The sequence below is a fragment of the Macrotis lagotis genome, chromosome X (genome assembly GCF_037893015.1).
Source record: "Macrotis lagotis isolate mMagLag1 chromosome X, bilby.v1.9.chrom.fasta, whole genome shotgun sequence".
Lineage (NCBI taxonomy): Eukaryota > Metazoa > Chordata > Mammalia > Peramelemorphia > Peramelidae > Macrotis > Macrotis lagotis.
This window is the reverse complement of record NC_133666.1, coordinates 611292160-611312981: the sequence shown is the minus strand read 5'-3', so window position 1 is coordinate 611312981 and position 20822 is coordinate 611292160. Positions and strand designations below refer to the sequence as shown.

Here is a 20822-nt window from a genome sequence, read left to right as displayed (position 1 = left end):
ATTAACCTGAAGAAAAGCACAGATCTTTGGGATAATCAATTAAAGACTTTCTCCAAATGATTAGGCATTTGGTAGATGCTTTCTCTGTGTTAGGTACTATAGTTAAGTACTGTTATAGTGAGGCAAAAACAAAATGGTTTCTGTCCATAAGGACTTTATGTTCTAGTTGGGGAGACAACAAGTATATAAAGAGATCTACAGCATGACACATCTAAATCAATTGTAAGGTCACTGGAGAGACCAGGAAAGATTTCATGAAGAAGGTGGCACTTGATCTGAGTCTTGAAGGAAACCAGATATTCATGAAGTTGGGATGTGGCCAGAAAATATTCCAGGTATGCCAGCTAGTACAAAAACTCAGATCCAGGAGATGGAGATATGTGTGAGGCGCTTCAAATGATCTAGTATATCTGAGTATGCTCTCATAGAAGGGCATAGGGGTAGGTTTTATGTTTTAAGGGCATAAGAGTAGGAATAAGTTGGATTTGTGCTTTAAAAATGCCAAATATGTGTTTACACTGGATCATAGGAGTTGGTTATTGAGTGGGTATGTGGGAGCAGTGACATGTTCATGCCTATGTTTTAGGAAAATCACTTTGGCAACTGTGTAGAGGATGGATTGGAAATGGGAGACTTGAGGCAGAGAGACAAATGATAGTCTGATAGTCTAGGCAAGAAGTGATCAGTCTGAACTTGGGTGGTACTTGTGTAAACGGACCAAAGGGGCATATCTCAGAAATGTGATGAAGGTAGAAATCACAATTTGGCAACTGCTTGAAAATGTCAGGTGGATGAGAGTGAGTGTCCTAGGATGATACCGAGTGAACTCGAGTGGCTAGAAAAAGTGATTTTCTCCATTAGTGAAGTAATAAAGAAATTCAAAGGGGCAGGTTTGGGGGCGGGGGTAAGAGAATGAATTCTGTTTCAGATATGCCAGGTTTGAGATGTGAATATCCAGTTAGAACTGTGTAATGGGAGGTTGGTGATGCAATCCTAGCTCTCTTGAAGAGAGACTTCATTTATAAATTTTGGAGTCATTTGCATAGATTATTGAAACCATAGATCTGATGAGGTCACCACAGGAGAGAGTATAGAATGAAAAGAGAACAGAACAGAACCTTGTGTGTCAACTATGCCTACAGCTAGTGTGACATGGATCCATCAAAGGATATTGAGAAGCAATATTCAGACAGGAGGAGAACAAAGAGAAAGAAGTATCAAAAAAAAATCTAGAGAAGAGAGCATCTAGGGAGAGAGGGTGATTAATTGTGTCAAATGCTACAGAGGTCAAGAAGGATGAGCTTAGAAAAGCAATTTGACAATTAAGAGATAATTGGTGATTTTTGAGAGAGCATTTTCATTTGTGTAATGAGATTGGAAGGCAGTCACATAGGGTTCAGAAGACAGAGGAAAGGAAATGAAGGCATTCTAACTATAGGTCTTTCTCAAGGATTTAGGCTGAAAAAGGGAAAGAGAGATAGGATGGATAGGTAGTGGGCATGGTAGAATATAGTGAAGTGTTTTTCAGAATGGTAATCTTGGGTACACTGTACTGTGGGTAACATGCAAAGATCAAATTGTTAGGGAGAGATTGAAGAGAAGGGGAACGATAGTGGAGTTGTTCCTCAGGAAAAGAGGGAAGGTGGGGGAGGAACCATGCCTATCTGGAGAAGGATTAACCTGGAGGTGAGGAGGCATATAGGAGAGAGAGAGAGAGAGAGAGAGAGAGCTCTAGGCAAAGAAGTTTTCTTCTTTAAGTATGAAGTAAGGCCCTTAGCTGAGAGGGCATATAGGGTGGGAGTGCAGCAAGAGACTTGAAAAGAGAGGTTAATATAGATTCAGTTTGGGCAACTCTTTAAGTCTGGATAGTTTGAAATTCATGTAATGGTACTATCATCGAATCTACCTCTTGATACATTTTGCAAAAGAATAAATAGCATTAGGTACTTTATCACTTTGTTAAAACTTGGGTAATGACATTTACAGAACTTTCCTGATCTGTTAGTTTAGTAAGTCATTTATTTTAAATGAGGTTAATCTAGTATGACATGTTCTTGATGAAGCCTGGCTGACTTTTTGGAATCATGTCCTCCTTTTCTAAATCTTCACTAATTTTTTCTTTAATAAACCACTGTAGAATTTTCCTAAGAATTGAAGTCAGCTGACCCTTAATTTGCAGACTGTTCCCTTTGCTTTTCTGAAAATTGGGATGGCATCTTTTTTCCCCTCTAGTCCTGTATTACCTTTCTCATTCTTCACTGTCTTTCAAATAAAAATGACTAGTGATTTAGCAACTGCAATCCTCATATCACTGAAAATCGTTGTGCAGATAATTGTGATTTGTTCAAGTTCACACTGCTAGGTAAGGCAGTATAGTTCTGAATTGGAAGACCTGAATTTGCTAAGAGTTTGAGGCTGGTGCTTGATGCTATATGATTGTTAATCAGCCATAGTAATCTGGAGTCTGGGTTTCTGAACTCCCACACCATGATTTTTCTATTTTTATTTGTCCCTCATTCTTGAAGAAGACCATGACATCAGGGAAATGATACCAAGACATGCATGTGAATTGGATTTGAGTGAGGGGATGCTCTGCTAAGTCATAAGAATCAGGATGACTGAAGATGGCCCAGGGTCACACAGCTAGTAAGTGTCAAGTGTTTGAGGCCAGATTTAAACTCAGGTACTCCTGAATCAGGGTCAGACCACCAGTTCTGGATTCTATTATACTGAGTTTAATTAAGCATGACCCAGATGATTTATTGTTAGGGATGTTACTGAGGGGATTTTTTTTCCTTGAGTTAAATTGGACTCTATAACCTTCAACTGATTCTTCTCACCTAAGATTAAGATAATTGAATCCTTGCCCTACTTACCTCACAGGATTGTAATGAAGTTAGTGCTTTATAAACTCTAAATGTCTATGTGAATTGGATTCTTGAATAGTGGGCACACACACACACACACACACACACACACACACACAGAGGTAGAGATAGTACTTGAATGCAGGTCTTCTTAGTCTAAATATAGAGTTTTTGGTATCATATCATGAACTTTCTTTAAAATGAATCATAGAATTCTAGAGGTTGAGTTTAATTCCCTGTGCTACTGTGAGTACTTTCTCTAAAATCCCCTGCTTAGTGACCATTCATCTTTGATTAAATAATTTTGGTATTTGGAATCTGACTACTGGCCCATTCTATTTTCATTTTCTTTCTTTCTTTGTTTCTTTCTTTCTTTGTTTCTTTCTTTGTTTCTTTCTTTGTTTCTTTGTTTCTTTGTTTCTTTGTTTCTTTGTTTCTTCCTTCCTTCCTTCCTTCCTTCCTTCCTTCCTTCCTTCCTTCCTTCCTTCCTTCCTTCCTTTCTCTCTCTCTCTCTTTCTCTCTCTCTCTCTCTCTCTCTCTCTCTCTCTCTCTCTCTCTCTCTCCCTCCCTCCCTCCCTCCCTCCCTCCCTTCCTCCCTTCCTTCCTTCCTTCCTTCCTTCCTTCCTTCCTTCCTTCCTTCCTATCTTTAATGTAAAGTATCATTTATATAACACTTTAAAGTTTTCAAAGTGCTTTGCAAATATTGTCATAGTAAAAAGATTTTAACTTTAGGTTAGTAACAATCTCCTGGTAGACTTTTGCAGGTAAGCTCACAGATTGAGGGGGAGAGGGTCAGAAGCTATAAAAGGAGTGTGGACCTGAACGCTTCTTTTGAAATTTTGAGTAATAACCACCCCCTCCTCAGGGTGTATACTTGTGAGATTCAAGTTTGGGAAGTAGTCTAAAGAAAGTTCTGTTTATGTATGATTATTTTCCTTGTTTTAAAAATTTATTTATTTAATCTTATTTTTGTACAAATGTTTTTTTATACATTACTAAAATATTCTTGTTTAAGAGTAAACATAATACCCTCTCCCCCCAAAAATATAGATCCACATGAGTGATAAAGGAAAGAGAAAAAAATTAAAAAATGAATAATAATGATAGGTACAGCCAGGTGGCACAGTGGACGGAGGGCCGGCCCTGGAGCCAGGAGCACCCGAGCCCAAATCTGGCCCCAGATACCCAACAGTCACCCAACTGTGTGACCCCAGGCAAGCCATCCCAACCCCATTGCCCTGCAAAAACCAGAAAAAAAAGACCCAAAATAAAATAAAATGATGATGAAGATGTTGATGATGATGAAAATGATGATAATAATAGTAGGGGTGGCCAGGTGGCACAGTGGACAGAGTACTGGCCCTGGAGCCAGGAGCACCCAGGTCCAAATCTGGCCTCAGATACCCAACAATCACCCAGCTGTGTGGCCCCAGGCAAGCCATCCAGCCCCATTTGCCCTGCAAACCCCTACCCTAAAAAATAGTAATAATGATAATGATAATAATAAAAATAAAAAATGTGCTACAGTCTGTGTTCCAACACCTCCAGCTCTGTCATGCATTCATCATCATTAAGTCCCTCATATTTTCCCCTTCTCCAATCTCTATGTTTCACCTGAGTCCTGTATTTGAAGATCAAACCTTCTGTTCAGCTCTGGCCATTCCAACAGGAACATTTGAAATTCCCTTAGTTCATTGAAAGTCCATCTTTTTCCCTGGAAGAGGACATTCAGTTTTGCTGGGTAGTTGATTCTCAGTTACATTCCGTGCTCTTTTGCCTTCTGAAATATTACATTCCAAGCCCTATGAGCTTTTAATGTAGTTGCTGCTAAATTCTGTGTGATCATGACTGCAGCTCCACGATATTTGAATTGTGTCCTTCTGGCTGCTTGTAATATTTTCTCTTTGACTTGGGAGTTCTGGAACTTGGCTATAATATTCCTGGGGGTTGTTTCTTTTTGGATCTCTTTCTCAAGGAGATCGATGGATTCTCTCCATTTCTATTTTTCTCTATGCTTCTAGAATATCAGGGCAATTTTCCTGTAATGATTCTTTGAAAATGATGTCAAGGCTCTTTTCCTGGTCATGATTTTCAGTTATTCCAATAATTTTTAAATTCTTTCCTGAATCTGTTTTCCATATCAATTGTTTTATCAATGAGATGTTTCATATTTTCCTCTAATTTTTCATTCTTTTGGTTTTGAAGTATTGTGTCTTGATTTTTTTTTTTATTTTGCAAGGCAATGGGGTTAAGTGGCTTGCCCAAGGCCATACGGCTAGGTAATTATTAAGTGTCTGAGGCCGGATTTGAACTCAGGTACTCCTGACTCCAAGGCCGGTGCTCTATCCACTGTGCCACCTAGCTGCCCGTGTCTTGATTTCTTGTAAAATCAGCAGCCTCCTCAGTTCCATTCTACACCTGAAGGATTTGTTTTCCTCAGAGAGCTTTCTTTTCTCTTTTTCCATCTGTCCAATTCTGCTTTTTAAAGCATTCTTCTCCTCAATAACTTTTTGAACTGTTTTATCCATTTGACCTATGCTGGTTTTTAACATGCTATTTTCTTCAGCAATTTTTGGATTTCTTTGACTAAGCTGCTAACTTCTTTTTCATGTTTTTCCTGCATCTCTCTCCTTTCTTTTCTCAATTTTTCTTCTATCATCTCCCTCACTTGATTTTCAAAGTCTTTTTTGAGCTCTGTCATAGCTTGAGCCCAATTTCTGTTTTTTTTCTTGGATTCTTTAGATGCAGGAGCTTGTACTTCCTCATCTTCAGATTGAGTATTTTTATCATTCTTGGTATCAAGCAAAGTATTTCTCAGTGATGTACCTCTTTTTTCTCTGTTTACTCATTTCCCTAGCCTGTGCCTGGTTTTGGGGTGCTTCCTGAGCTTTTGAGTATTATTGGGACACCTCCCCACAAGGATCTCCATGTGTGAGGCTCTGTCTTCCCTCCTGGTCTGTGAATGACAAGTGCACCCCTCTGCCATGGGACTGAGGTGGGGAGGGGCCTAGACTGGGATCAGGATCTGAATGGGGTCAGAGCCCCAGAGTCCTGTTCCAGGGACAGTCCTTGACAGTCTCTCTCCACTCCCCTTCCTAGGCTTTACTCATGCCTGGGGGCACCTGCTTACTGGGCTATGCCTGCTTCCCGTTCCTGGATCTGGGCTGCCATGGCCACTATTGCTTGCTGTGTGCCCTGAGGGCTGGGCTTCACGTGCTTGCTCTGGCAGATGCCCCCCCCCCATCCCCCAAATTGTGCCCGGTGCTCCCTGGGGTGTAGGTAAGGAAACTCCCTGCTGCAGTGAGTCTTGGCTCCCAGCGTCCTGAGGCTGCCTCCGGGAGGCTGAAGTTCCTTTGCTGTGGCTGCAGCCCCTCCAGCTCTTGTCCAGGTTTCCTTGGGCTGGAGAATTGCCTCACTGGATCCCTCCGTGGGTTTTGTCTCGAAAATTCAGTTACAGTCCTTAGTTTTAAGTTTGGAAATATCAGAGAGAGAGAGAGCACCTAAGAGAGGATCCTCTCTTGTTGCCATCTTGGCTCTACCCCCCCCCCCCCCCCATTCTATTTTCTAACAAATACTAGGTTAGTTTTTTTTTATTTTTAATGGCTACAAGTATGAGTGATTTTCTTCAAAATGAAGGCTTCTATGAGCACCTTCTTCTGGAAAATACCTTTTGAAGTGTTGGCTTACTTGTAAAATATGTAGTGTTGTCATTTTCTACTTTATTGCATGTTTCTAAATTAAGATTTTGGAACTACTCTTTACCTGTTTAAGATTTTGGAACTGCATATATATTTGAAAGTTTATATGGATATTTAGTGAGATGGGTACATAGCAGATGATCTCTAAGACCCCTTCTATTTCTTAAATGTTATGCTTATTATATCTGGTGAAGATTTCTTCTGCTCTGTCAACTTTGTGTGTTACCAATCATCAGTAGTGATTTCCATGATAGGGGAGTCCATCTGTAGCTTTGTTTGACTCCCTTTTCCTATTTCCCCTTCTCACTCAGCAGTCCTTTCTAGTTGGATTTGGCTTATAGTAGTCCATGTTCTACTATCATAGTTTTCAAATACCAAGGCTGTCCATGCCTTGATTGCAGTGGGATTTTGGTGCTGTCTAATTTATATTATAGTTATTTGTGCACATATCCTATCTCTTACTAGACTGTGAGCATTTTGACTACCAGGACTGTGTTTTATTTATCTTTTCGTCTTGAAGAGAAGAACTTTATGTTAGTTAGAAGAACTTTATGTTAGTTGAATGAAGGATGTTATCAGTATTATTAAACATTCACTACAGAAACAATCACAACAATAACAACACATTTATATAGCTATGAATGTAGCCTGGAACTGCATTGGTTTTTGTCTGCTTAATCATATTGAGTCTGTGGTCCACTGACATCCTTCTAGAGAATTGCTCTTTAACCATGCCTCTCTGTTTCCATGTAGACTTGAATGGGCTTGGAATTCTAGAGTAAAGAATAAAGCTGTAATAGCAATCTCCCTTCTGTCCTCTTTTTATAACCAAAGATTAAAACTTGAGAGTCACAAGTTTCTGAGGAGGCCTGTGGTCAAAACCCTAGACTATTTCTTGGGTACTTTGTATTGTTCTACATAACTCAACTCATGGCTTGGGAACAGCTGCTAAGACTATTCATTCTAGCCCTGATCAGTGGCTGAAGTTTCTAAAACAGAAAACTGGGAATGGCTAGGAGGTAGAACATCACAGAATTAAATATAAAAAAAATATAGGAGCTTTCAGAAAGTAAAGGAAGAAAACTTTATAGAGCTCCCATGATATGAATATCCATGGTATGAGGGTACAGTCAGAGAGGATGGAAACAGGTCAGGTTTTCTAGGGTTCCATCTTGGAACAGGTACCAAAGCTAGGAGAGTTTTAATTGTGTAGAACTGGATTTGGGAAATGGAATAAGGAAAGTGAGCCTGGTGTCAAGATCATAGTTTGGGGGTTGGTGTAGAATCATGCTGAGGTGAATGTCTGGAGAATTGGAAGCTAGTTGATTCCCCAGCAGGAAAATGATATTTTTCTTTTGTTACTACAGGCCTTATTTTGGGTCAGTTATGTAATTTGGGCTCTCCTGGATTCTTCATACTTTCTAATCCCTCATCTTATACTTGTTATTTATTAAACTAAATGTAAGATTTTACATTTATGAATGCATGAAAAAGAATTTTATATAGAAGCAGTTAACACTTACCAAGCCATATGGTAAGTGCCCTGGTTAAAATTAAAACAGCAAATACAATCCTTGCCTTCTAGGAGTGTATATTCCAAAAGGGCATGACCTCTTTTAGAGGAGTGGTGGTGGCCAGGGGAAGTTGCTTTTAAAAGCTCCAGAAATCAGAGGCAGCTAGGTGGCTCAGTGGATAAAGCACTGGCCCTGGAGTCAGGAGTACCTGGGTTCAAATCCAGTCTCAGACACTTGATAATTACCTAGCTGTGTGGCCTTGGGCATGCCACTTAACCCCATTTGCCTTGCAAAAACCAACCAACCAAACAAACAAATAATGGCAAATAAATAAATAAAAAATAAATAGTAAATAATAAATAATAAACAAATAAATAAACTCCAGAAATCTTTAGATGGTGGATTGTGATCTAGGGGAGGAGGTTGACACACTCTTGCCAGGAAAAATGGCAGAAGTGTGTGTGTTTGTCCACTATTTAGTTTCATCTTACTAGATTTATTCAAGTCTTCTAAACTGTTAAGATCTTTTTGGATCCTGACTCCCTAATTTAGTGTGTTAGCCACCTTAAAGCATTTTGTCATTTATAAATTTGATGGCATGGTAGCGGGCTGGCATTTATCCACTTCATTTATAAAAATGCTAAACAGCATAGACTCTCTCCACTGGAGTTCTTATTCCATACTTCCATTAAACTTTTAATCAGTACTCTTTGAATCTGACCAGTCAACCATTTCTGAACCTAATCAGTTGTATTCTCTTCTAGGATAAGTCTCTTCATCTTCCCAACAAAAATAGTATGAGACATTTTATTAAAATCTTTACTAAATTCTACATAAGCTAGATCTGTGGCATTCTTCTCTTTACTAGTTTAGTCCAAAAAGGGAACATGATTAGTCTGTTGATCTGTTCTTGATGAAGCCACATTAGCTCTACTTCTCCATGACTTTCTTGTGTGTGTGTGTGTGTGTGTGTGTGTGTATGTATGTCTACTAGTAACCTCTTTAATGGTTGTGAATTTATTGTGAATTTTTCCAGGAATCATAGGTAAGCTCAAGAATCTATAGTTTGTAGATTGTTGTCTTCTCTTCTTAGAAAAGCTAGTTAACATTTGCTCATCTTTAGTCCTATAGAACTTAGTCTGTTTTCCAAGATTTTTAAAATATCATTGACAGTGGTTCAGTGGTCCCATCTTGCAGTTCTTTTGTTACTTGAGTATGTAGTTCATCCATACCAGGTGAATTGAATTCAATATGGACAATTGGTACTCCATTACTTTCCCCTTATTTATTCAGTATATCAGTTAGTTAACAAATAAATATTTATTAAGTTTCTATATACACTGGGTACTGTGCTAAGTGCTGGGGATATAAAAAGAGGCAAAAAGCAGTCCCTGCCCTCATGGAGCTCACAATCTCATATCTGTTTCTCAATTGTCATTTTTACTCTGTCTTCATATTATTCTCTTGACAAAAGAGAAGCAGCATAAGATTTCAACAACTCTTCCGTTCCTCTGTTATCTTTATCCCTAGGGCCTATATAGCACTGCTCTGAGGAGTGATCTCTTGTTAGATTATGTTCTTTTCCCCATTATCGCTAACTCTTTTGTTTAATTAACTGATGTCTCATCTGGCAGCATTCATTCTGAGCTTTATCACCTCTGTCACTGTTTCTCTAGGATCATGGTTTGCTTATATGTTCATCTTCTATTACTTTATTTTTCTCTGTATAATTTCTTTTTTTCTCTGTTTTTTTCTGTACAGCTTTTTTTTTTTTTAGGTTTTTGCAAGGCAAATGGGGTTAAGTGGCTTGCCCAAGGCCACACAACTAGGTAATTATTAAATGTCTCAGGCAGGATTTGAACTCAGGTACTCCTGACTCCAGGGCTGGTGCTCTATCCACTGCACCACCTAGCCGCCCCTCTGTAGCTTTTAAAAATCTAGATTGCTCAATGAATGAGATGCTTATTTTATCTACAGATGTACTCTGCAGAAAATGAAACATTTTTACTACTTAATGGAATTATTTCCCTTTGTATTTTCAGAATTCCATCAATGAGTTTCCCAGCCCTCTTGGACTGTTTTCCCTGATAGAATTTCAGTTTGGGGCTTTAACCATCCTTCCTTTTGTCCATTTAAAATGTGTTCTCCTCAATTCTATGTGACATTTTAGACATTTACTTTTCTCTCCCAGAGATCATAGGTTGAAGAATAATCAGTTTCTGTCACCTAACAGCCAATTCCTCCTTGTTAATGAGATTTTTAGACTATAGACTTTTTCATTGTTGGTTTTTCCACTTTTGATGAATGAAATTATCAGGGTAAGTCAGGAAGTTATTAGTTGATCAGCTTTTGTTAAAGCGTTAGAGTGCCAGAAGATGTCTGAATAATTGAAGTCTCCTATCATGAATGATTCTAGGGAAGCCTTTTGGTCCATTCCCCAAATTCCTTATCGCTTTGTTCTGCTGATCTATGCTGGTGGGCTATAGCATGCTTGGATGATGCAAGTTTTTCTCTTCTGCCAATATATACATCGTGTGTGTGTGTGTGTGTGTGTGTGTGTGTGTGTGTGTGTGTATGTATGTGTAAATGTGCTCTTTTTAAAAAAATCAATTTCTTTTTATTTTCAGTTTTAGTTTTCCCCTTTTTGACATCCCTCTCTCTGCCATTGTGGAAGCAAGAAATACAAAATCCATTACAAATGTGAAATAATGCGAAACATTTTTATATTAACCACATTCTTTAAAAAAGAAAAGCAAGAGAAAAAAAAGTCCAATATGTACTCTGAATCCATCAATTTTGTATGAGATGTCTAGCCTTTTTTTTTTATAATGAATCATGAATTGTGAGTCATTTTGTGGATCAGAGTTTCTAAATTTTTCACAGTTGATTATCTTTACAATCCTGCTTTAATTGTGTAAATTGTTTTCCTTGGTTCTTGTCACCTTACCATGTATTAATTTATAAAGATTTTCTTAGGTTTCTCTGAAACTGCCTCCTTCATCATTTCTTTCATTGCAGTAATACGCATTACATTAATTTACAATAACTTGTTCATTCACATAGGTATCCCCTCAGCTTCCAATTCCCACTATTGGTTTTTTGTTTGTTTGGGTTTTTTTATTTTTTTTAGGTTTTTGAAAGGCAAATGGGGTTAAGTGGCTTGCCCAAGGCCACACAACTAGGTAATTATTAAGTGTCTGAGGCCGGATTTGAACCCAGGTACTCCTGACTCCAGGGCCGGTGCTTTATCCATTATGCCACCTAGCCACCCCCACTATTGGTTTTTAATCAAATGCTCTCTATTAATTTCTGAATTTGCTCACATAATATTTTTTCTTCAACGTTCAGTGTTACCCACACCTTCTTTTACCTATTCTGATTTTTTTAAAGCTGCCAATGCACTCTTTCACCACAATCTATTGGATTTGTTTTTAATGAATTCTGATGTTTATTTCTATGATAGAGTGTAGACTTTTGGGAGGGACCATATCAAGGTCCCATGCCTAATGTAGTGCCCGACACCAATAGGAACTTTACAGATGTTTATTGTTTTTTTCCAATGAGACCTGTTCATCCAGAGTGATATTCCAGTTATGGTTCCCATTTCACCAAGTTTCAGTAATAACAGGTCAGATTTGTTTGTTGTAATAGGAACTCTAGATCTGCTTTTTCATTGCTTAAACTTTGAACATTTACACGTAAATATTTGAGGCCAGGGATTTTATTTCTTGATCTTTCTTGGGTTTTAAATTCCTGTGATTGTTTGGTTATTTCTATGCTATTAATATTCCTTCATTGTAGCTCTTATCTTTAATATCTAGTTTGGTGCATACACATAAATAGCCTTTTCCTTATCTTGTTCTTTCATTTCAGAGTCCATTTAATTGGGTTTGCAAAACACAAGGTTAATACATTTTGCCAACCCTATTTAGGTATCTTCCATCTCTGGTTAGGAATGTGCAAGTTCTATCTTTTAGGTTGTAGTTGAGGAAATCCAAATCCCATATTCACCTCCCACTTTCTTATTTAGCTGTTCACTTCCCAGATAATTTTCTTTCTGCATCTCTTGCCTTTAGTGAGATACAGGGAAGAAAATATAATCTGGACCTCTGTAATTTTCACCTTATTACCCCAAACTTTGTCATTTTTGGCAGTGTAGTTTAAGTTCCTTTTAGCAATATCATTTGTACCTGATAGCTAATGAAATGACAGATAGACATCTCTTTTTATGTCTTCTTAAGGTCTCCTAATATTTATTACTTTATGCCAAAGCCAAGTTCAGCCCCCTCCTATACTCTTAGGTAGGATGATCAGCTCTTATTTTGCCCTAAACTCTTGTCAGTGACTTTTACCTTTCTGTTGTGTCAGTAGCTGGAAGGTTTCAGCCCTTTATGGAGCATCTGGAGTAAAGAGTACAGTAGTCTTCAGGATCCCTTTGAGTGTCTTGGTTCAGATTTATGAGGACTTCTAGCCTCTTTGGGAGATCTAGTCAGAGCTCTATTGGCTCTCCAATCCTTGGTCAAAGTAGTTAAAACTGCATGGCTCTGATCTTCTTGGTTCTTCCCCCACCATTTTGAGCTTCTTGTTTGGATACAGTGAATTGTAGACTTCAGGTACTTTTGGTATTTTTCTTCTTTAGATTTTTTATTTTGCAAGGCAATGGGGTTAAGTGGTTTGCCCATGGCCATACAACTAGGTAATTATTAGGTATCTGAAGCTAGATTTGAACTCAAGTACTCCTGACTCCAGGGCTGGTGCTCTATCCACTGTGCCACCTAGCCGCCCCTACTTTTGGACTATTTTTGACCACATGCCCTAAGGCTTCTGGCTTGTTAACATATACAGACTATCTTTCCTTCCCTTTCTCAGTGCCTGCAAGTTTCTGACTATTTTTTGTACAGTCCTGGGTTGGTTGAAGGCTCTTATTGCAGCTTCTTGATCATTATTTAGTCTAGTCATCTTTTTAGATCTTTTCTGGAATATTTATGGGTGTACTGACCTCTTCTACATCTGACCTTTTTTTTTGCCTCAATTTTAACCAGACATATTATATTCTAATAGATAAGGAAGAAATTGCTTCTTCATGACAGCTCCTTAAAATTTTAAGACAGGTATCCATAACCTGCCCTCCCTCATTTTTCCCTCTCCTAGCTAAAAGTTTCAGATTTCTTAAGCTGAACCTTATATAACATGAAGTCCCCGTTCTATATTTCTCCTATATTTTTATTTATCTGGAGACCATAAGGGCTCCTAGCTTCTTGATATTCTTTTTAAAATATGGTACCCAGAGTTGAATGAGCACTCTAAATATATTTTTTTCAGGATAGAATGCGCTAGTGCTGTTATATTCTTAGTTTTTGTCATTTTTCTCTCTTAACATGACCTCATCCTATAGTTATTTTGGCTACCATGCCACACTATTGACTTTAGTTGAGCTTGCAGGTTATTAACCCCCCCAAGATATTTTTCATTCGAACTGTTGTCTTTTGTGTCCTTTTGCTGTTGAATTTAGAAAAATATTTTCTCTTTCCTGGTTTATTACTCACTTCACTATAAGTCTTTCAAGTGGAGGCTAGAAAATTGCTTGTCCTTTGTGTTGTTGAGGTGATTCTTTTTCAGTTACAGATAAGACTAGATTATCCCTCAGATCCTATTCAATTCAGAGATGCTGTAATTCTAGGAAAATCATTATTTTGACATCAGAGTCAAGAAAACCTGGATTCAGCTATTTCTTCTGATACGTACTTTGTGATATATGCAAGACATTTAAGTTGTCAGTGCCCAGCTATCTCTCTTAAGGCAATAATTGTAAAAAGTTGCTGATCTACTTTGATGGGGAGTTTATCACCAAATTTTCTACATAAATGTAATCCCAGATTATTACTCTTACTTTTCTCCCTTTTCCCCCCATTCTCAATTAATAATAGTAATGATATTTGAAATTTATCTAATGCTCTAAAGTTTTCAAATTATTTTATAGTTTTCATCCTATATGAAGCTTTAGAACAGCACAATGAGCTGGGCACTACCGGCATCATCATCATCATCATCATCATCATCATCATCATCATTATTTTATTGATGAGGAAAATGAGGCTCAAAAAATTTAAGTGACTTTCCCATGGTTACACAACTAGTTATTAGTAAGTACCTGCTGGGTGCTAGGCATTGTGCTAAGTGCTGAGGATACAAATACAAAAAAAGGAGGATAATGACTGACTATCTTCAAAGAACTCACTGTCTAATAGGGGAAGACAGTACACAAAAGGAAGCTGAACAGGGTTGGGGGTGGTAGGCAGGGAAGGTGCCTAACATGGAGGCAGGGTGAGAAATCCCCACATTGTTTAGCCTGGTAGAGAATGATGAGATATTTGCCTGATGGTGGACTGTGGGAATTGTGCTCCTTCTGAGTGGAAGTTTAGAGTGCGTGATCCTGTCCTCCACTCAGAGGAACAGAGGATAGAAATGAGGTATGAGGATCATGGCAGACTCAGTCTTGCAGGTTGATGGTGTTTTCTAAAGATGAAGTTCCTGGGGCATGATGGTGAGATGGAGAAGTATTCAAGTAGTATAGTCCTGTGGGAAATGATGAACTATCAGCTTATAAGTATTAGAAACAGAATTTCAACCCATGCCTTTCAGATTTCAGTTCTAAATTTTTATCCACTTGTCATATTCTCTAAGGAATGTTAGAAAAAAATCACAGGATTTAGAATCAGGTTTTGGGTTTGGTTCCTGATCTGCTCCTTTATGTACTCTTTCAGTACATAAGGATATTTAGGAGTTTTTCTTGTTCAAATTATATTGTGTAGTATCCCTATGACATGAAAGTTTTAATTGAAAGAAGTATTGACTTGTTCCCCGAAGACTTGAATTTAAGTCTCTTTTATCATTTTGAGGTATGTTACTGCAAGTGACTCTACCTCCTGAATTTGGTTTCCTTATCTCCTGAATGGGTATGTTTCTTGTTTTTTCCTCCTTAATGGGTCTATTTTGGAGTTTAAATGAGATCAATGTATGCAAAGCACTTTGCAGTTATAAAGTGCTATTCTAAGTGAGTTGCTGTGATTATTAATCTGATTTTAGAGAGAATTAATTTTTTTAGGAGTAGCAAGGAAAACATCCCTTTGTTCAACATTCGTCTGTAGTCTTACTTGACCTTTTTGTTAAAGTTCTTTAGTAGACAGTCTTGATGGGCATGATGATGATGATGATGATGATGATGATGATGATGATGATGATGTGTTTTTGTGTGTGTGTGTGTGTGTGTGTGTATGTGTGTGTGTGTGTTTACTTCCTCCTGTCTTCTATTTTTTACCTATTCAGATCATCTTAGCTGACTTACTGTAGGCACGTTTGCCAGAGACTATTACTTAGAAGAAACAAGAACAGATAAATTGTGAAATAACATTGAACCAATTTTCAAGCAAATATCAACCCTAGGAAAAGAAAACCAGTTGTGAATTATTTATGATCAAAATTTTGATAAGTCCATTTTACATATTTCTTATAACCTTTGTACTCTGAGTAGCATTTGAATTTTCTTTAAACTTTTATGCATTCTTTAATTTTAGAGGAAAAAATCTTGAGGTGTTTAGATTTAGTTATGAACTTAATGATGAATGCCTTTGTAAAGAACATTTGAACAGTATCTATCCTGTTATTGTGAAAAGTAGACTAAATTAATGTTTCTAGATAAATCCATTAGAAAGCTTCAACTTGTATCCCTCTAGGAATCAGTTTAGTCTCTCAGGTATACTAATTTTTATTTGAATTCATTTTCGATGTCAACCAATCTTTATTTTTTCCTCATCAGATCTAATAAAAAATAGCTTAGTTTATAGCATAACAATTCTTTAGTGTGTAATTACAGCTTCATTCTGAGTACAAGGGTTAAAATTTATTTATACAGATTAAATAATATGTGCATATTTCCTTATTTTTGTATTACATTTGTAATGATTAGGATTGTTTTTGCATAGCAGAGCACATAATTCTTAGTAAACTATTAAGAATGCTTGTTGATTGATTGTTGTCAAGTTTGGTGATTTGAATGAGTCTTTAAAAATCTGCACCTGTGAAACTGTATGTAAGGATTATCAGAAAAAATTTCCTTTTTGAAAATTCGTTAATCCTAGACAACTACCTTCTACTTGATGGGGTTCAAATGAACTTATAGTTGTACATTTAGCATACTCACTATGTAACCTCTCAGCCTCCTTTCTGCTTTAAATGGTATAGAAATTACCTCCAAAAATTACCATTACTATCCTCAAATCATGAAAATTAAGAAGCATTAAGAATTGTGAAAAGAATTAATCTTAAATATTACCTTGATTTTGATCTAGTAATGGAATCATTAGGATTTTAAACCTTTATCTTGTGAGCTAGTAACAAGAGCATACCATAAGTGTCGGTGGGAATCATTAAGGGAAAAATTAATATTTTTGTATTGATATCTAAGGATTTTTTTGCAGCTCAGAAACCTGTGGTCCTCCTCCTTGAGTCTGCTGTTGCAAATAAGAACCAGTCACCTTTCAAACTCTCGGGCTTCTTAAAATCTCTGCACATTGTGGTGACACTCTGTTTTCCAATCATATATAAACTTTCATTCATTGTACTTTTGGGTAAATTGTAATAGTGAATTGATATGAAGCACTAATGAGCAGTGTTCAAACATGTTTTTAAGAACAAAAAATAGTCTAAAACATGCCTTTTATATTCCATATAGTTCAAAGAATAGGAGAGGACAGAGAATATTTGAATTGGAGTTAGAAGTCTAGTCATCACTAGTTATCTCATCGTATTATAGTTGGACCAGATCATCTGTAAGACCCCTTGAGTCTTCTTTCTTTTAAGGTCCCTTACAACTCTGTTGTTATATGTAAATTTTAATATTTTGAGATTCTTCCTAGCATTTTATGGTTCTAAGTTTTTTTAAAAAATATTTTTTTTAGCTTTTTGCAAGGCAAATGGGTTTAAGTGACTTGTCCAAGGCCACACAGCTAGGTAATTATTAAATGTCTGAGGCCGGATTTGAACTCCCTGGTTCTAAGAAATTCCACTATTGGGGCGGCTAGGCAGTGCAGTGGATAGAGTACCGGCCTGGGAGTCAGGAATACCAGAGTTAAAACCAGCCTCAGACACTTAATAATTACCTAGCTGTGTGGCCTTGGGCAAGTCACTTAACCCCATTTGCCTTGCAAAAACCTAAAAACAAAAATTCCACTATTAAGCCCTTGTCTTAGTAATGGCTGTTTTTATCCCAAGAATTTTATCTTCTTAATATTTTTAAAGTTATATCTTGAGATTTTTGCGTGACATTTAAAATTAAAAAGTACTGTACAACTGAAAAAAACAAAATAAAATGAGGTACTGGTGAATCCAGTGAACATTATAACATCTTGTTGAAAGGAGAAGGAGGAGGAAAGGCACTAGATGGAATTTTGCCTCCAATTTACAAAACTGATGTTGAAAAAATTGGAAATTGACTTTCTTTAGCACCTTTGTTGCTATTTCCTATACTGTACTACAGAATCATTATTTTATTTTGTTTCAGAAAAAAGCTTATATTTCACTCCAAAGTAAAAAAGTTAAAGCAAAAACAAACCCTTTAAAAGTGCTTGAATGTTTTATATGAAAACATCTTATAGCATAAGAGAGATAGACTGGACTTCATTGGTGTAATCTTGAATAGATTATAATTTTTCGGTAGATTTCTGGTTTTAACAAATTAATTAAACATGCCTAAGATTTAAAACTACAACTATTTTCAGTTGAGTAAAAACTATCACCCTTCTACAAGGCTCATTGTTTAGCCTGATTAGAAGTTAGATGAGCAGTTTAATGATAGGGTTCCATAAAAAAAGGAACCAGAAGGGTGAAATGTTTTTCCCAATAAATCAGTGGATAAATATTTGTTAAGCCCCAACTAAGTTGTAGGTACCATAATAGGTCCTGGAGGCATAGATACAATAGGGAGACAATTCCTGTCCTTAAGCAAGTGGTAGTTCTAGGGCTAGAAATCAAGTCTTTGCATTTCTATTTTAGTTATCTTTGCACTTAAAGAGACTCTTGAAAGTTAGATTGGATATAACCAATAGATTAATTCCTTTCATTTTAATAACTGTAGAATTCTTGGAGATAACATAATGGAATATAATCTATATAATTAAACTTAATATACCTAACATTAGGCAAATGAGTTTATTTACATATTAGCAGTTGGAATACTTTAGAGATTTATTATGAATTAAAGAAAATTTTTATTATGTTTCATGTTTTTTTCATTTATGTATACATTACTGCATTCAGAATTGTGTGGTTGATTTTTTTGGCCTCATCAAAAACCAATAATAATCATCACCAATATTTAGATATAGGAATTTGTTTGGTTCTTGATTTCATCAATTATACCACAATTCTGAATTTTCTAAATTTATTTCCTTAATGTTTATGTTATAAAACATATTATTTTTCTATTTCTCCTTAACAACTTTTTGGAATGTAGTAAAGATCAAACTAGGTAGATGGAATGTAATGGTATAGAGGACCAAAGTGGAGGTCAGAAGCCCTGGTATTGTCACATACTTGAGGGTTTTAGATCAGTCTCTTCTCTTTCCTAGTTGTGTGATTTTGGACCTGTGGTCTCGGTATATAAAAATGCAAGTTAGGCTTTATAATCTTTACTATTTAGTTCTAATGTTCTAAGTATTTTATGTCTTAGAAAGTCTGTCAGTATACTTTTTATGTGACAGACCCTTTTGTTTCTTCTCTTTAGAAAAAAAGGATGTGACACAGAGCTTAGAAAGCTACACTTCAAAATGCCCAGGAACAATGGAACTTCTCTCTCTCCCAGATGGACTAAACTTGCCTCCTGTCCCTTTTACAAAACTTCCCATTGTAAGGTAAGAGAAATGTCAATCTGATGGACACAGGTGATTCATCCTTAGAAATTTTCCATTTGTTCAAAATTTCAATGTGGACTTTGTTTTTGTAAAGGATGATCCAGTATAGTTGGATTCCACACCAAACTCTCTAAGCTTGTTTGCTCCTCATTTGCTTTTCATTGTTCTGAGATGAACTGCTGTTGATAATCATCTGTCATCTGCCTCTGTAATGTTATGCAAATGAACTTTCATTCTAAATTGATTTATTTTCTTCTTAGATTTGGAATCAACATATTGTTTAAACAAGTTAGGTTGGAGTTACTATAATCTTATAGGTGGTAGCATGTTCTTTGACCTGATTGGGTGTTTTTTCTGACCATTCCATTAGCTACTTTGTGATCTATGTACAGACAACTTATTCTGAAATGACAATCATGTCTGTGTCTTAAATTTCTTGTCTATTTCAGGTAAAGCCATATTTCATCTCCTTTTTTTTTTAATTTATTTTTTATTCTCATTTTGTACAATTTTTTTTATATTAATAAAATATACTTGTTTACAAGTAAACAAAATACCCCTCCCCCATGAATATAGATAGACTTGCTTGGGCAAAAAAGTAAAGGGGAGAGAAAAAAAATTAAAATAAAAAAATAATAGTAATAATTGTAGGTATGGCCAGGTGGCGCAATGGAAGAAGCACCAGCCCTGGAGCCACAAGCACCCGAGTCCATATCCAGCCTCGTAAACCCAATAATCACCCAGCCATGTGACATGCAAGCCACCCGATCCCCACTGCCCTGCAAAAACCAAAAAGAAGGAAAAAAAAAAGACCCAAAATAAAATAAAATAGTAATAATAGTAGGGGTGGCTGGGTGGCAGACAGAGCATTGGCCCTTGAGCCAGGAGCACCTGGGTCCGAATCCGGCCCCAGACACCCAAAGATCATCCTGCTATGTGGCCCTAGTTAGGCCACCCAGCCCCACTTGCCCTGCACCCTCCCCCAAATAATAATAACAAAAAATATGCTTCAGTCTTTGTTCCAACACCATCAGCTCTGTCATAAGTGGATCACATTCTTTATGATAAGTCCATCACAAAAGTTACTTCCATATTTTTCCAATGTTGCCATTGCTGATCGCAACTCCCTCCTTTCTTATTTCTCCACTACCATGTACTATATTTTCTCTCTCCTTTCACTCTGACTCTGCTGTAAGGTCGCTGAGTGGCACAGCAGACAGATCCCTGGTCCTGGGGCCAAGAAGCCCTGAGCCCCCATACCACCCCTTAGGCCCAGAATCCACCTGGCCCTATGGTCCTGAGCAGGCCATCCAATCCCAGCCCCTTGCAAGAAGTATAAAAGAAAATGTGTTATATCTGACCACTGTCCCCCCATGGTCCATCCTCTCCTCCTTTATTCACATCCCCACCTGTTCCCCCTGCTCCCCCCTCCTTCTTACTCCAGTTTTCTATACCACATTGAGTATATTTGCTGTTTCTTCTCCTAGCCATCTCTGATGAGAGCAAAGGTTCCTTCATTCCCTCTTGCCTCCCCCCTTCCATATCATTGCAATAGCTCATTGTAATAAAAAAAAAATCTTATTATGTGAAATATCTTGGACTATTCCCCCTCTCCTTTTTCTTTTTTCCAGTCCATTTCCCTTTTTTTCCTATTGACTCCATTTTTACATATTTTATCTTCGAATTCAGCTTTCTCCTGTGCTTCAACTATAAAAGCTCCCTCTACCTGCTCTATTAGCTGAGATGGTTCATATGAATATTATCAGTATCATTTTTCTATACATGCAGTTCATCCTCATTAAGTCCCTCATATTTCCCCCCTCTCCTTCAATCTAC

General features: G+C 37.1%; 1 protein-coding gene across 2 annotated transcripts in view; it reads left to right on the top strand.

Moving 5' to 3' along the window:
* TRAPPC9 (trafficking protein particle complex subunit 9) overlaps nt 1-20822 on the top strand; it is a 1041075-nt gene that overhangs the window by 144272 nt on the left and 875981 nt on the right. For both annotated transcript variants that reach the window (XM_074202721.1, XM_074202720.1), the window contains exon 10: nt 18860-18986. In XM_074202721.1, coding sequence (XP_074058822.1) covers nt 18860-18986 — 127 coding nt within the window. The remainder of the gene's footprint in view (nt 1-18859; nt 18987-20822) is intronic.